Source organism: Rhinatrema bivittatum, chromosome 2 (genome assembly GCF_901001135.1).
Source record: "Rhinatrema bivittatum chromosome 2, aRhiBiv1.1, whole genome shotgun sequence".
In the NCBI taxonomy this organism is placed as follows: Eukaryota; Metazoa; Chordata; class Amphibia; order Gymnophiona; family Rhinatrematidae; genus Rhinatrema; species Rhinatrema bivittatum.
This window is the reverse complement of record NC_042616.1, coordinates 125,964,160-125,981,281: the sequence shown is the minus strand read 5'-3', so window position 1 is coordinate 125,981,281 and position 17,122 is coordinate 125,964,160. Positions and strand designations below refer to the sequence as shown.

Sequence of the window (17,122 nt, the reverse complement as noted above, 5' to 3'; positions counted from 1 at the left end):
CGGGGGAAAAGCACACAGCAGCTTGTCCCTCTGGCCATTCCTGCACAAAAGCATTGATGTTCAATGATTTTGAATCTGTCCTGTGACTAAAAATCGAGAAACCTTCACATTGCGAGAAGTTGCCAGCAGCGATCCACTATTAGCTGAAATGCCTCGACTGACAATACCCATTCTCCTGGGTCCAGATTCTGCCTGCTGACAAAGTCTGGTCTTACAATGTCTTTTCCTGCAATGTGCGAGGCTGAGATTTCCTGAAGATGCACTTCCGCCCATTCCATAAGTTGGTCTATTTCCTGTGACACTTGCTGGCTCTTGGTTCCTCCCTGCCAACTGATGTAGGCCACTGTCATTGCATTGTCCAACATTATCTGGACCAGTGAACCCTGCAACCTGTCGCTGAGCTGCAAGCATGCCAACCGGACCACCTGGCTTCCAGCTGATTGATGTTCCAGAGATACCCTTCTGCACTCCATCGCTCTTGCACTGTCAGTTCCTAACAATGAGCTCCCCAACACTGGAGGCTTATATCTGTCATGAGTACTAGTTAGTCTGTGGATTTTAGGGAAATTCCCTTTCTTAGATGATCCTCTTGTAACCACCACTGTAGTCGAGACAGATCTCCATTGGCAGGTGGAGCTGAATTAAATAGTCCTGAGATTCTGGGCTCCAACAAGACAGCAGGAAGTGCTGAAGAGGACGCATATGCTCCCCCGCCCACGGTACCACTACCAGGGTCGCCATCAATCCGAGCACCTGTAGAGAGGACCACACTGTTGGGCATATTGTGTCATCAACAGACACACCTGTGCAAACAACCTCTGAATGAGACCCACCAGCAGGAAAACCCTGCCTTACTTTGTGTCAAACCGAACACTAAGATACTTTAGCGAATGAGATGGCTGAGGATTACTCTTGGCCAGGTTCACCACCCAACCGAGCTCCTGCAACAAGGAGATCACCTTGGACGATACCAGGAGGCTCTCCTCAGAGACTTGGCCCGAATCAGCCAGTCGTCCAAGTACGGGTGTACCAGGATCCCATCCTTTCACAGCTCTGCTGCCGCCACCATCACCATAATCTTGGAAAAAGTTCTGGGCGTGGTGGTTAGACCAAAAAGCAGCCCTTGAAACTGATAATGATGTCCCAAAACAGTGAATCACAGAAAGCATTGGTGCTCTAGCCAGATGGGAATATGCAGGTATGCCTCTGACAGATCCAAGGACGTCAGAAACTCCGACTGCACGGCCATTATCAGGGAGTGCAAGGTTTCCATGCAAAAGAGTCATCAGCAAATGATGGTTGATCCCTTTGAGATCCAGGACGAAAGGAGCCCTCCTTCTTGGCCACAACAAAATAAATGGAATATCGGCCCGTATCTTCTTGAGACGTGGACACTGGAACCACAGCCTTCAGATTGAGAAGCCTTGACAAAATCATTGCCACTGCTTCAAATGCTTAAGAATGGCTTCAATCCTTCTGTTGTGCGCATCAATAAGGCCACTCCTTGCTCCACAGGGATAGTCATCTGCCTGCCTCTTCAGTGGGAAGTGACAAGGAGACACCATGAACACATCCTGAGGAACACTTGCGAAACCTCAGCGCATATCCATCTCGTATCACCTGCTAGACCCACTGGTCTGACGTGATTTCGACCCACCTCTGATAAAGGAGAGAATTGACCCCTTATTTCATGTTCCCGGGGGTGGGTCGGAACACCTTCATTGGTAGGATCGGGGAGTTCCATTACCTAAACCTGCGCCCTTGTCTGGGCTGCCTGGGACGAAAGGACTGAGACCTATTGAAAGGTCGAGTCCTCTGAGAAGCCTTTCCTTTGTAGGGTCAAAAATGCTTGGATCCCCTAGCACGACCTCTCATGCTAAAGGAGCAGAGGATAAGAAGCATCTGCTTCTTATCCTCTGACAACTGAGGAACTGGGAACTCACCCCACTTGTTGCCCATTTTCTCCAACTCGCTCCCAAACAAGTCTGAGCCTTGAAAGGGCAATTTCATAAGGTTAGCTTTGGAGGTCGCAACGGCCGACCGATTTCTTAGCCATAACTGACACCTGGCTGCTATTACCGAAGCCACCCATTTGGCTGAAATACAAACCAAATCGCAGTCTGCATCTGCCAAAAATGTGGCTGCTGGCTCCATTTCTGCCCTGGAATTCATACCAGGTTCATCGACCTCTTGAGAAAGAAGTAAACAGGAGTGAGCCACCAGAGAACAGCAAGAAGCTATCTGCAAAGTCATTGCCATAAGAACATGCCATACTGGGTCAGACCAAGGGTCGATCAAGCCCAGCATCCTGTTTCCAACAGTGGCCAATCCACTGCTCAAATGCTTAAGGATGGCTTCAATCCTTCTATCGGGAACATTCTTCAAGGCCACTCCTTGCTCCACGGGGATAGTCATCCGCTTGGAGACAGCACACATAAACTTGTCCACTTTTGGAAAACGCAACTGCTCTCTCACCACTGGATCCAGGGGGTACAGGCCCTCGAAAACTTGACCCCCTTTGAAATTAGCCTCCGTGGCACCCCACTCAAGATCAATAAATTCTTGAATGGCCTCCATAACAGGGAAAAAACAAGAGGCTTTATGCAAAGAAATCAAAATAGGATTTTTCTTTGGCCCAGACATGGATTCAGCCCCAGGGATTTCCAACATCTTTAATGTCTGGAAAATTAGAGCTGGTAACTCATCTCTATGAAAGAACCGCAACATAGTCCTATATGGTTCCAATCCCGGAGGAATTTCCCCATCTTCCAGAGAGTAAGGATCAGCTTCATCATCTGTGCCATCCAGGTCTCTATCGGAAAGACTGACTGCCGATCTAGGTGTACTTTGGTGTATGTGGGAGGTCACCACCTGCAACTCTGACCTGGCAAGATTGGTCGGGGCAGAGGACTGTACCTGAAGAAAGGATTGCAATTCTTTAAAAATTCCACCCATGAAAGTCAGAAGGATCCATGCCAAAAACAGGAGGCATCTGTCCTGTGCCCACTGAACTACTTTCCCCCACTGACGAACCAGTTAAGGGAGTTCCAATGACAGGCAAACTCTTCTGACAAGTCTGTACTCAGGCCCTCATCAGGCTGGGAAGAACCGGGCTTAGTAAAATCATACAAATGCAATTCTCCTTGAGCCTCCAAGCAATGCTGGCACAAGTTAGAGGGAACGCCAGGCTGAGATGCTCAAATATGACAAGCAGCATAGAGGGTAAGGTGCTTAGGTTTCTTAGCTATAGGCGCCATCAGTCTGTCAGTACGCTTAACAGGCGACTGAAAGGTGAGTGTCTAGCTAAATTTGTGCTGTTAAAAATAGGCATCCAAAATTTAAGCTTACAGCCCTGTGCGTCCAAAAACTGAGCACCCTCAATGTAGCCCAGATTGTGTTTACAGGAAAGTGCATGCCTAAATTAAACGCCGCTACCAACTAAGTGTCCAAAAACTGGGGGCACAACTGGACGCACAACCAGACGCACTCGCACAAACCAACGGTCCTGAAGAGGGCAGCCTAATGCGCAGGAAAACACTGCTGCAGTCTTACCACGCAGTGTACAGAGAAAAGCCTAAGAGCGCGGCCTAGCCCAAAAGGGCTACTCAACCTGCCAGGCTGCCCATGCCCCTTGAACTCCCTTGGAGGTGGGAACGAACGTCGGATCAACGAGCCAAGCATGGAGACCGGAAGAAGCACTACAAAAAACACTCTCCTTCTCTGTTCTCTCTCCCTTTTTTTTTTTAAGCTTTACCTGAGCTCAGTTTGTCCTGGCTGAGTACAGAGACTGTCTTCAGCTGCGGGGGGAGAGGGCATACACAGTCACCGCCACGCTCTGCTTCTTGCATCTGCTGCCTTTCAGCTGTTTCAACAGTTAAGTCCACGCCGGCTAAAAACCCAGATATCGGACCAAGGCACTCATCTGAGGGACCATGGCAATCTCCTCAGGAATTCTCAACTGGGGGAGGAACCATTTGGTATCACCACAAGAGAGCAGGGCGAATTAAATTTCCTTTTTTTCTTTCTCCTTCTAAAACTTAAAAGCAATCCCCAGTAGAGAGATGAACATCCACCATCTGCTGGAGATGGAGAATACTGGCGGGCTGATGTCACTGCAGGGGTGTATAGACCGTGATGTTGAGCTCTGCATAATCTACATAATCCAATGGCTCTGGATTCATCTGTCTGGATGCTAAGAAACGTACATGTTTTGGACAACCCTTTGGGGCTGGGAAGGCGGTCAAGAAATATTTTAATAGGTTGGAGAGAGGTGGAAATGAAAGAAGCCAAGAAAAAATATGGTTTTGAAGCAAGTTTTCTAAAAAAACTGCTATTCATTAATGAAAATGTGATTGTTAGGCTCTGCAGAAAAAGAAACTGAGGGAGAGCCCTGTGGGAACAAGGAGAAATCTCTGGAAGATATGTGCCATCATAGGGCTGACTTAGGCTCTGTTGGATGAAGTCAACCAACTGTGGACAGAATATTTTGCTTGCCCTAGAAGAAAACACTTTATCCATCTTCAGAGTGCTATTTTGAGGAAATAAAACCCTGAGAAGATCTTCACTACTGCAAAATGTTTTAATACAATCTTATCTGTTTTGCTTATGTATTTACCGGTATATATATGCTATAAACTGCATTGCATGGTCCTTCAGTGGATCAGAAAGATAGTACATAAACCTCAGATTAAACAAAAATCAAATATATAGTGCAACTTACCTTGGTACGACATCCAGCGAGGATGGTGCTGAAACCTTGGGTACCTGACAGTTTGCTGCCGCAGTCAGTTTTAAGGCAGATGATGGAACAGCACTTAAAGTCCTAGGTATATGTCGTGCATTGAGTGTGTTAATAGAGTTTACAGTGGCAACTGATGACGGTACAGTTAATCGAATGTTGTTCCCAATCAGGACCTGAGTTGTTGCAGAATTGGCAGCAGTTACTTGGTGGCTCAGTGCACTGTGGGAACTTGCAGTCTGTGTAACATTGGAAGGCTGTAGCAAGGCTGAACCAGTTGATGATGTTTGACTTGTATGTACAAGTGCTGCAGATGTAGGACTACCAAGGTGTAAGCCCTTATATGCTCCTAGAACAGGATTAAAATAAGTATTTTAAAGGTGCAATACTAAGAATTTCATTGTTGGCATGAGTCTAATTTTTAAACTATTTGTAAATGTTTGCACAGATCCTTACCTGAGGCCTGAACGACACCATTCACCCCAGTTCCAAGCACCACATCATCTTTCACCTTGAATGCCATCAGTTGTTCTGATGTCACCAAAGCTGAAGCAGCAAACTGAGCACTAACAGAATCTAATGTCTTGGAAACAAATCTCTGCATAGAAAGAACAAATAAGAGAGGACTCTAAGGTTTTAGAACATTAATGAGAAACTATATATTTCTTATACACCAAAATGATTTTATTTTATTTTTTTAATAAAATATTGTACATTTTTCACTCTAATTTTGTGAGCTGGCCTGGTGGGGTCTTCATCTCCCTGGGTCAGCTGGGGGATGCTGTGGAGAAAGCATTCGTATCCACCAGCATGTGGAATATCATGGCCATTACTTGAAAGTGATATCCAGTGGCCAAATTTAAGGTCCACAATTGCAGGGCACCAGAAAGAGCGTTCGTGCATGACCCTGGGTCAAGGACTGCTAGTGAAATGACCAGACTAGGCATGGTGTCGAGTGAGGGCAATGGTAGTGGTGGGGCAGGGAGAGGGATGGAATAAAAAAAAAGAAAATCCCTGGGTAACTGATAATGAAGGTTCATGGTGCCGGATCCCAGCCTCATAAAATCCCTAACAAACTTTAGGTAGCAAAACATTCTTTCAGATCTGATGGTAGTTTGGTGTCTTTCAGCACAGTAGATTACACATCCAGCAGTCTTGTACCTTCTATACTAATAAACGTAGACGAGAACCTTTACTTTCAAATAGGTGCATCCCAATGCTGATTTATATGAACTTACAATGTTTTTCTAACTATCACAGTGAAGTGGCTGCAGTGCTACATATCTATGATTGATCTTTTATATTGAAGATAAAAATATTCAGATTAAATTATTTATATATGTTTCCAAGACACGAGCAGGGACATTATTTGCTGTACTCACCTGTACCATTCTTTTTAAATATTTCACTAATAGCCAAAAAGCAAAATTGCTTACCTGTAACAGGTGCTCTCCTAGGACAGCAGGACGTTAGTCCTCACAAGTGAGTGATATCATCACATGGAGCCCAGCACGGAAAATGTCTGTCAAAGTCTCTAGAAACTTTGACTGGTATACTGAGTATGCCCAGCATGCCACTATCCACCCATCCATGCGGGGTATCTCTTCAGTCTCATGAGTAGATTATGAAAAAATAAAACAACTAAGGGAACCCAACTCCGCAGGGCAACAGGTGGGTTTCCTGAGGGCTAACATTCTGCTGTCCTAGGGGAACACGTGTTTACAGGTAAGCAACTTCGCTTTCTCCTAGGACAAGCAGGATGGTAGTCCTCACAAGTGGGTAAATCCCTAGCTACAGACTGGACCTGAAATACAATGTGACCAACACACACCAAATCAGGTGTCAATGGGCACAACAACAGAGGTGCTGTGGTAACAGCAGGGACAGTCTGAACTCAAACCAGGGGCCTTAGGCAGGAAGAGTTAGGTTCACAGCTGGAAGAGGTTCCTGAGGACGTACTGGCTGAATTTGCTATCCTGGCGGCCATCCCTGTCCAGACAATGAGCTGAGAGGGTGTGGAGGGAACTCTGTGTTGCAGCCTTGCAGATCTCCCCCATTGGAACTGTATGCACGTGAGCCATGGAAGTAGTCATCGCTCTAATAGAATGAACCATGATGTGGCCCTCCAGCTGCAGTCCCACCTGGCCCTAGCAGAAGGAAATGCAGTTCGCTAGCCAGGTGGAGTGAATCTGCTTAGCCACAGCCACTCCCAACCTATTAGAGTCAAAAGAGACAAAGAGCTGGGAGGACCATATGTGGCCTGCTGTCCAATCCAGGTAGAAGGCTAAGGACCTCTTACAATCGAGTGTGTACCTCGCCCTCTCCCCTTGGCTGGAATGAGGAAAGAAAATAGGCAGGACTATGGATTGGTTAAGATGGAACTCTGTCACCACCTTCGGCAGGAACTTAGGGTGCATGCGCAGAACCACCCTGTCATGGAAGAATCTTGTGTAGGGTGGACAAGTCACCAAGCATGCAGTTCACTGAACCTGCGTGCCAACATGATCACTACCATGAATATGACCTTCCAGGTCAAATACTTGAGAGTAGAGGAGTACAGCTGTTCCAACGATGGCTTCATCAGCTGGGCCAATACCACGTTAACCACAGGAGGCCTCAGGGGAGGCCTCAACTGAAGCAACCCATGCATGAATAGCCCTACTATGGGCTGCACCAAGCTGTCCGCCTCCTGGCACTCAGATACCTGAATGAAGTTGGTTTTAAGCCCAGCCTCCAAGAGGTGCAGCAGGTAATCCAGGAGTTGCTGGGCAGGGCAGGAGAAGGGATCAATACCCTTCTGCTCACACCAGACAGTACACCTCCTCCATTTCAAAGCATAAGACTTCCTGGTGGAAGGCTTTCTCGAAGCCACCAGGACTTTAGAAAACTCCTCTGAGAGGTCAAGAGGCTGCAAGATCAACCGCTCAACATCCAGGCCGTGAGAGACAGGGCCTGGAGGTTGGGGTGGTGCTGGCTGCCCTGATCCTGTATGAGGAGGTCTGGGGCAGTCCCCAGAAGGAATGGGTCCCGCCGGGAGAGATCCCACAGGAGTGGGAACCAAACCTATCTTGGCCAATGGGGGGCTATGAGGATCATAGACCACTGTCCTGGGGGAGCTTCAAGAGGGTCTTCAATACCAACAGAAGTGGAGGATACGCGTACAGGAGGCCTGTCCCCCAGTGAAGGGCAAAGGCATCCGTGGCTGGCTGGCTGTCTTGACCTGGACAGGGAGCAGTACCAAGGAACTTTCAAGTTGCAGGGGCAGGCAAATAGATCCACGTCCAGCATTCCCCAGAGATGGAAGATCCGATCCACCACCTCCTGCTTCAGGGACCATGTGTGGGGTCTGAAAGTTTGGCTCAGCTTGTCCGCCAGAGTGTTCTCCACACCAGCCAAGTACATGGCCTGGAGCAACATCTCTTGAGCCAGTGTCCAGGCCCAGATCTGCACCGTCTCCTGACAGAGAAGGAAAGATCTGGTGCCACCCCCTGCTGAACTGACAATCAGGTACCACATGGCTACCTGTTTGTCAGTTCAGATGAGGACCGCCTTTGTTGGCTACCCGATCCCGGAAGGCCCACAGAGCATACCGGATCACCCACAGCTCCAAGAAGTTTATCTGACATAGAGCTTCTCAGGTGGTCCACAAACCCTTTCACATGGGCCCCCCCCAACTCAGGTGGGACGCATCCATGGCCAGGGAGGAGCCTGAAAAGGTAGGCCCTGTTCCAGACTGGAAGGAGGCCTCCACCAAGACAGGGAAGCCCTGAGAGAGAGGGAAACCTGGATGCGGACTTGAAGGCCTTGGGTGGCCTGGCGCCACTGGGATCACAGGGAGCACTGGGCCCACCGCATATGTATATGGGCAAAAGTGATGACATGGACAATCATGGCCATGTCCCCCAGAGGCTGCAGCATACGCCGCGCAGACACCTGCTGGCATTGCTGGACTTCCTCTGTCGCGGGGCAAAAACATCCTTCGCCTACCAAAAAAGCTTCTATGAAATCCAAATGGGACGTTGGATGGAGATGGGACTTTGAGTAATTGATCAGGAAAGCAAGGGATTCCAGAACCCAAATGGTCCAGCGTAGTGACTGCAAAGCTCCTGCCTGGATGCTGCTCTTGACCAGCCAGTTGTCCAGGTATGGAAAAACCTGGATCCCCTGCTGGCGTAGATACTCAGACCACAGCCAGAAACTTTGTGAAAACCCGCGGTATGGAGGCTAGGCCGAACAGGAGTAAGCCGTACTGAAAATGCTGACAACCCACCACAAGATGGAGATACCTCCTGTAACTTGGAACTATCTCGATGTGTGTGCAGGCATCTTTCAGGTCAAGGGAGTAAAACCAGTCCCCTGTCTGTAAGAGGGGGATCAAGGTGCCCAAGGATACCATCTTGAACTTTTCTCTTTTCAGAAATCTGTTCAAGGCTTGCACATAGAGGATGGGACGGAGGCATCCTGATCTTTTTGGGATCAAGAAGTAGCGGGAGTAAACCTCCCGTCCCTGCTGCCCCTGAGGAATGGGCTCTACTCCCCTGTTCATTTAGAAGGGCAGAGAGCTCCGCCAGGAGCAGTTCCAGATGCGAGACAGTATCCTACAGTGGATATGGGGGCGAATCCAGTGGAATAGCCATGAAATTCAGCCCGTATCTGTGACGGATGATGAACAGAACCCACCGATCCAAAGTCACGGACAGCCACCAGTCCGCAAAGAACCAGAGATGGTCCCCGACCGGTGGGTCCTCGGCACTAGAGACCACTGGCTTATGCCTCCTCATAGCCCATCAAAATCCTGTAGTGGTGCTAGCCTGGGGCACTGGCTGAGGCTTGGGACCCCACTGCTGCTGGGACCTGCCTCTGGAGCTTGCCTGCTGTGGGCGGGAGCAAGGGACAGGAAGGTAGTACTTGCTTGGCCTGTAAAAAGGTCTCCTCGGCCCTGGTCGGGAAGACCTCTTTGAAGAAGACGGGGAGGCAGAGAAGGTTATCCCTGGTGAAAGGCAAATCTGCTAGCCACTCCTGGACTTCAGGATGAAGGTCCGAGGCATGCAGCCAAGTGAGATGCCTCGCAGAAATATCAGCAGCCACAAGCTGGCCCACCGTCTCAAAAACACTTGAGGCCCTGCTGGACAATGGATGTAAGGGCTTCCTGGTGCTGCTGGGCCAGGCCATCTGCAACATCCCAGAGGTTATGGGTATAATGGGTCATATACAAAAGATAAGAGGTGATACGGGCCACCAACATGGAGTCCTGGAACACACTCCTACCCATAGCATCCCACGCTCTGTACGCCTTGCCAGGGGGAGCAGAGGCATGAGTCTTCGACCTCCTCACCTTTTTCAGCACAGATTCTACTACCACCGACAGAGAAACATTAGCTCCCCCACCAAAGCCCATGGCCTGCTGCAACAGGTAACATTCCATCGGCCTTCTGGTTTACCAGGGCAGAAAGGGGATGTTCGCAGAGCCGAAGAAGCAGCTCTTGGAAGATTTCATGAACGGGGCCTGCCACTATCTCATAAGCTGGAAAGGTATGGCCTCACCTATAGCCCAAAAGAACCCCATGAAGGTTAAATCCTCCGACGGGGATCGACGCTGTTCCTCTGAGGGAGATGGATACAAAGGAAGACCATCGGAATCCACCAACGAGGCTTCACCTCCCCAGGGGCCTCCGGATCTCCAAGTCCGCTCGGGGAGGAAGGCTGGGTAGCGCTGGGCACATCCTGGGGCAAAGGAAGAGACATCAGAGGACCTGTGGGTAGCGGGAAACAGAGGGTCCAGGCACTGCGGGCCGGGGCCCCCAGCGGTGCCAAGTGCACCGGCAGGCTCTCATCCCTGAAAGAGTCCCCAACAGAGAACTAGCTCAGTCGCTCCAGCTTCGGTGCCCGCCGGGTCACCTAGGGATCATGGGGCGCTGTCAACAGCTGTGTCAGAAGGACACAGAGTAAACAATCGAGTTGGTCCAACAATGGTTCCAACCTGGGCACTACCAGTGTCTGCATGCACCAAGAGTGGCATCGGTGAAGGAAGCATCGGCTCCCTGTCATGTAAAGCACATTCCACCGCCAGGTGCACCCAATACTCAATCTCCGCCTTGAAAGGCTCCAATGAAAGGGTAGGCTGGAAGGGGAGAGACGAGGCCAGTCCCTCCTTGGGATGTCAAGGAGGGTCCGTGCACGACACCGGAATTGGCATGGACAGTCTCAGGCCACCAGACTCAAGGGCGGACAGCAACTCCTCTCGTCAGGGCCACTTCAGGGGCATGGCGGCAAGCGCCATGGCCAGCCCAAGTCTGGCAACATGTGAGGACGGAGACCGGTGATGGTGCTTTCGAGAATTCCCATGGTGCTCAGCCTGGTCTTTCCCCGGCACTGAGGACGACGATCCAGAAGTCCAGACTTAGAGATCGACAAGGGCCAATCCCCGGCGCCCTTCTCACCTGAATGGATTGAGTCGATACCGGAGTGGAAGGATCGGACTTACCCGATCCGAAGACCTTCTCCATTTTGTCCAGTCTGGCACGGCGGCTTTTTGGGGTCATATGAGTGCACAAGTTGCAGCCTTGAACATCGTGCGATGCCCCCAGGCACACTTCATGCGGATCCATTAAGGACCTAGTCAGGGGGCACTGAAGGAAGCCCAATGCCACCATAAGGTGCAGAGAGCCCGCAAAGACTTGAAGGCTGACAGACACCCAAGGAGAGGAAAAAACTCACTGACCGACGAGAAAATAACTTGGGAATTGGAGAGAGACCTGGTGAGGGAGAAAAGAAACAAAAAAACCCACTTCTTTGAACATTTCCCGCAAAAAAGAGCACGAGCTTCACCGCAAAACAGCAGCTCTGTGGAAAAGAAGAGACTGAAGAGAGACCACGCGTGGATTGGGCATGCTCAGACGTTTTCTGTGCCGGGGTCCATCTGATGATGTCACCCTCTTTTGAGGACTACCATTCTGCTTGTCCTAGAAGAATGTAAATTCAGGAGAATATTATTTTCTTTTCTTGCATTTCATTGATTGGTAGGAGCAAATTTCTACAGTGGACAATTAGAAATGAACTGTGGTGGGGAATGAAGGAGGGACAAATGAAGAGGAAGATCGATAACTAACCTGTGACGTGTTCCCAGAGGAATTACTATTTGCTTGCTGTTGCTGAATTTGTGCAAGCTGCTGTTTCTGCATTAATGCCAGTTGCTGCTGATGTTGCTGGTATTGTTCGACTGTAAATGCTGAACATAAGTATAAAAGGAAAAATATCATATCAAAATCTGAAGATCCTGTATACAGCTTACCATACAAAATATTCTTTAATTGTACAATGAAGCAACAATGACATCTTGAAAGCAACCAAAGTGTAAACCAACTAAATATTTGCTCGTTAGACTTTTTGTACTCAGACCATATTAGCATTCAACAAAGACACTGGGATTGCATTCTTAGATTCACTGCAATAATGCATACAATGATATTAACAGGTACCAGAATTCCCTAAAAATCCCTTTTATACAATCTCATCAATAACTGCTTTTATCATTTCTTTTGACCAGATGAAGGAAGCACAGCTCCTGAAAGCTAGTCAGATATGAATCGAATCAGTCCAATAAAAAGGTATCACTTACAACTTCGTTAACTCTTATTTCTACATATACAAGACAACTTACGTAGCAAACAATTTGTGCTCCAGCTTGTGATAGGGTTAGTCAGACATTCATAAATAACCAAAACCAGAAATCCATGATCACTTGTGGGCAGATTACCCATACACAGACAGACAAATCTCCTGACTAGTGGTTTCCAATTAAAATCATTTTAAAATTTAAAAACATTTTGGAAGAGGAACATGTCACAGTTGATTTAGACATATTACAAAAATGGGTACATTGATCGTGTGATACTAATGATAAGCAAATTATGGAAAAAGCCATATGTAATTCTTGTCAAATTGGCATTAATAGACACTGGTTGCCAACTAGCTCCAGGTTTTCAGAACAGATTGATCTGATCTAGTGATTTTACTCCACTGTATGTAGAGACTTATTTCTCATTTTCTTATTGCATTCCTTAAGAAAAGCAAGACTACAAGCTCCTGTATATAATGGGGTAAAACCAGTATTGGATTCATCTGTTCCAAAAAATCTGGAGCCAGTTGCTACTAGAAGATTTCAAGTTGGTTTAAATATTGGATTTTGAACTTTACATGGATTGTAGCAAGACTTTTTACAAACTGCTTCTGATTTTTTCTTTGTTCTTTGGTTCAGAGACTGCAGATCACTTCTTGCTCCGGGCTACAGAAATATGACTGGTTTACAATTTCACTGCTTTAATATTAAGACCAGGTGATGACAATGTTTGTTTTAAGATAAGAATGTAAGTACAGATTGGGATGACATGCTACTCCACTTGAATTGTATAAATGTTAATTTCAGCAGTCACTACAGAAGATGGACACTCCCTGGCTCAAAAGACCCACTGGAGCCAAGTTCTAAAGGGAACAACGGTCAATGCCACTCAGTTACTGCAATGGCTAGGCTAGATAAAAGGTAGTTAAAAATGGGAGAAAACATCAGGCAGCAGCACAAGGTGGGCTTATGGCCGAAAGGAACAGGAGCAAACTATCAAATAATCCCCAATATTTTTAAAAGCACTGTTTAAATGTTATTTTCAAATTATTCTTACAGTCTAGAAACTACATCTACAAAACAAAATAGCTTATGGAAAAGCATGCTTCGATACAGTGAATCATAATTCCCTCATCTGCAGATTATCTGAAATCGAACTATCTGGGCTAACATTGAAATGGTTTACTTCATACTTAAGCAATAGAACTTTCCAAGTATCTTTTAATGCTAGTAAATCAGAAATTACTCCTCTTGATACAGGCGTTCTACAGGGTTCTTCCCTCTCTGCAACTTTGTTTAATATCTACCTTCTTCTACTTTGTCAATTACGCTCAGGACTTGGCTTATCATATTTACGCAGATGATATCCAGATTCTCATCCCGATTTCAGATTCTATTGATCAAGCATTTAAATTATCCAACATGTACCTCAACGTAATTAAACAACTGCTAACTCAAATGAGGCTGAGTATCAATCTAGGTAAAACAGAATTTTTTTTTTCAAAACAGTTTTTATTATTAACAGGAAGACGTTACCCTAACATGGGATATTGATAACCTAATACACATAAAAACTCATACATTCAAAGCGATGTACATATAGTGACATTACAGCAGTCAACCTCATTGTAAATGTGCTTCCTGATTTTACTTTTATTCCCTGCAGCCAGACCCCTTCCTATCCCTTCCACACCTTTGACCAATTCAAAAAGATTCCCATTCACATCCCAAGCATACCACATATACACCAAAGCCCCCCCCCCCTTCTAAGCCCTCCCCACGCCCTCCCCACCCCTGAACCTCAATTAGAACCATGTAGATTTATATCCATTATTACTGAGCTCAGTCTGTAAAGCAAAAGGGAATAGCGCATAGCATGCATTCTAACAGCCACAATATATCATGTCCGGCTTCCTCTTACTGAAACAAAAATCCATATATTCCATTTGGAGAAGCGAGGCCATCCTGCCAAACCATATATCAATTGAAGGTTGCGCCAGAGGGTTGGTCCAGATGGCCAATATAGTGCGGCATGCCATCATAACCGCCAGATGCTCAAACATTGCCCTGGAGCGTGTACCTGGAACTTGTCCAGCTTGCTGGTGAGTCAGTGAAAGGTGACCCGTGTTGGGGATAACAGTTCCAGTGCAATTATGAATCACCTCAATAACTGACCGCCAAAATAATGCCACCCGCGGGCATGTGAATAGGCGATGATAGAGATGACCCTCTGCAGCGTTACACTTGCTACAGAGAGGAGATGGAACAATCTTCATGTGAAAGCGAACGTCATCACAATAAATATAATGCAAAATTTTGAATTGGACATCTCGCAAGCCCACATCCGGCAGTACCTGATAGAGGGCCATGAAGCAGCCCTTCAGGTAAGTCGGAGCCAGCGGGTTACCCAGCAACGTTGTGCAGTGATTGGTGAGATGCTGCAAGCATCCTGCTGAACCATGAGATTGACCCAGTTTTTTCCAACCAGTAATTGTGTTAGGCAGGCAGGCAATATCAAAGAGAGTATTAGCAAATTCAATTTCTTTTAGCAATTCTTGCACAGTCCAGGAGAAAGATTGAATGTAGTGGCGGGCTTGCAGGTATGCATATATAATTGGTGGGTAATCGAAACGTGCGGGCCAAAGTAGCAAACAGTTTAACTTCAGTTAGACAGCCAGAGTGACTCACTGCTCTCTTGATTAACAAATGTTGGTACCTAATCAAACCAAATCACACTACCTCAACACCTTTCCAAAGTGAGTAACTGAACTGAACTTTTCAACCTTCAATATCATTCACTAAACAGAAAGTTATAGGCAAAGGATCTGTGTGAGATCTGTGTGAGAATGCAGGTGGAGGCGGCGGGAAGGGGGACTTTTCAGCTTCTACAGCATCAAAACAGTTGTAGTGAAAATGTGATCTCACACACATAAACATAAAATTTTTATGACAACACTATTTTCAATGGACAAGGCGATGCTGTCAGCCAATTCAGGATCAAATATTTTTGCCCATATTTTCATTTTTATGTGACAATTATTTTTATGAGGGTATGCATAACACTGGAAGGCTAACATAAAACATGCATGAGCGTGCCAATATATGCATATATAGGGGCATACATACTCATGCCCGTGTATTTTATTTTGTGCATGCAAATGCGCGTGCATGATATAAAATGTGTAAATCTACTCTACAACATGATCACATATCTAAAAGATACAGCATGTATTTTCAACATTTCCAGATAAGTTTTAATTTATCTTGCTAAGTGGCAGCAAAGCCATCACTTAAATAAGCTTCAAAAACTGATACTTATCTGGTTAAGTAAAATAGCCAAATAAGTAAAGAAAAAGCACTACGTAGCCAGATAAGTAAAATAGCTGGATAACTAGTGTTTGAAGACTTAACTGGCTATCTTACTTACCTGGATATGTAGTGCTTTTTAAGACTTATTCACCTAAATGGTAGATCATCTTATTTGGATAAGTGGAGTACATCTATGTGTATGTATTTGTGCTCCTAATTTTAAACATGTATGCATGGAGATTTCACACACATATTCCTTATTTGTGGACTTTTACATGCTCAAGTCTACAAATTTTAAAAACATGCATGCGTGAAGGAAATTACCAATTTGGCCACCAGTTTTCCCAGTCCATCTCTAGGTCATTGATATCCTCCTGGTTCTTCAGCCTGAACTCTCCCCAGTTTACCCACAACCCTCACTCAGTCAATATTTGACAATAAACACTTTTATTCTCATTTAAATCAGATAATTAGCAGGTGTAAATACTGCTTTGGCAGGTTCTAAAATAGCAACTTATACGTGTAAACTTTGGTCCTGCCCAGAAATGCCCCTGGTCTGACCCTTTTTTATGAGCTCAAGTTTGCTCAGACACTCACATATTGACGCCTATACAAACCCTTTATAAAATACATGGTCCACAAATATTTGGCCCTTTTTACGCAAATATCTTTTAAAATTCATCTTTATGGCGGTAATTTTCTAACACTGCACAGAAAATTAAAAAGTTACTCCAATTTTCAACATAAGCTCTAAATCTGCTTTGAAAATTATCCCACACAACCTAACTTGTACAAGTTATATATATGTGCTAAAATGTCTGCTCAAATTTTTCATGAAAATTTATGTGCGCACTTTTTAAAATCCAGAAGTATACATGACCAACTCTGGTCACAGAATGCCTCCGCTCAGTCTTATGCACGAACATGACATATCAGGCGGGCAATTTTGTAAAAGGCCATTTTTGTGTCTAAAACAGTTTTACCCATAGAAGTCCCATTGAAAATTACCCTCCCTATGGCACTTAAGTGGTCACTTGTTAAGCTGGTAGTAGCTCTACCAAATAAAGTATAAAATTGCCCTTCATACTTTGTGGTCTATATACTATTGCTGTATTTCTAACAACAAAAAAGTGTAGCAGACACAAGGATATGGCAATTATCCATAATGAAGAAAGTTCTAATTAGTGTTTTAAATTATTAACAAAAGGAAGACACGACAAAGATAACATTGGAATGAAGGTAACATGGAAGCCCCATCTTGCTATTTCTTCATAGATTGTAATCTTGATGCCTCATGAGGAGCCACAATGAAATTTTGGATTTAGACCTTTGTTGATGTTTCTTGGCTGTCAACATTTATAATTTTGGAACTTTTTAAGTCGTAAAAATAGTTTTAGGTCTGTCTGCGAACAGTGCACTATTTTAGTTCCTATGGTAAATGCAAATTTCAGAACATC

At 45.8% G+C, this 17,122-nt stretch overlaps 1 protein-coding gene across 1 annotated transcript in view; it reads right to left on the bottom strand.

Annotated features, from left to right (window-relative positions):
* The window catches only part of EPC1 (enhancer of polycomb homolog 1), a 321,654-nt gene that overhangs the window by 20,250 nt on the left and 284,282 nt on the right, over positions 1–17,122 (bottom strand). Inside the window, 3 exon segments of the mRNA XM_029588586.1 lie at positions 4,721–5,087; positions 5,195–5,336; positions 11,848–11,966. Coding sequence (XP_029444446.1) covers positions 4,721–5,087; positions 5,195–5,336; positions 11,848–11,966 — 628 coding nt within the window.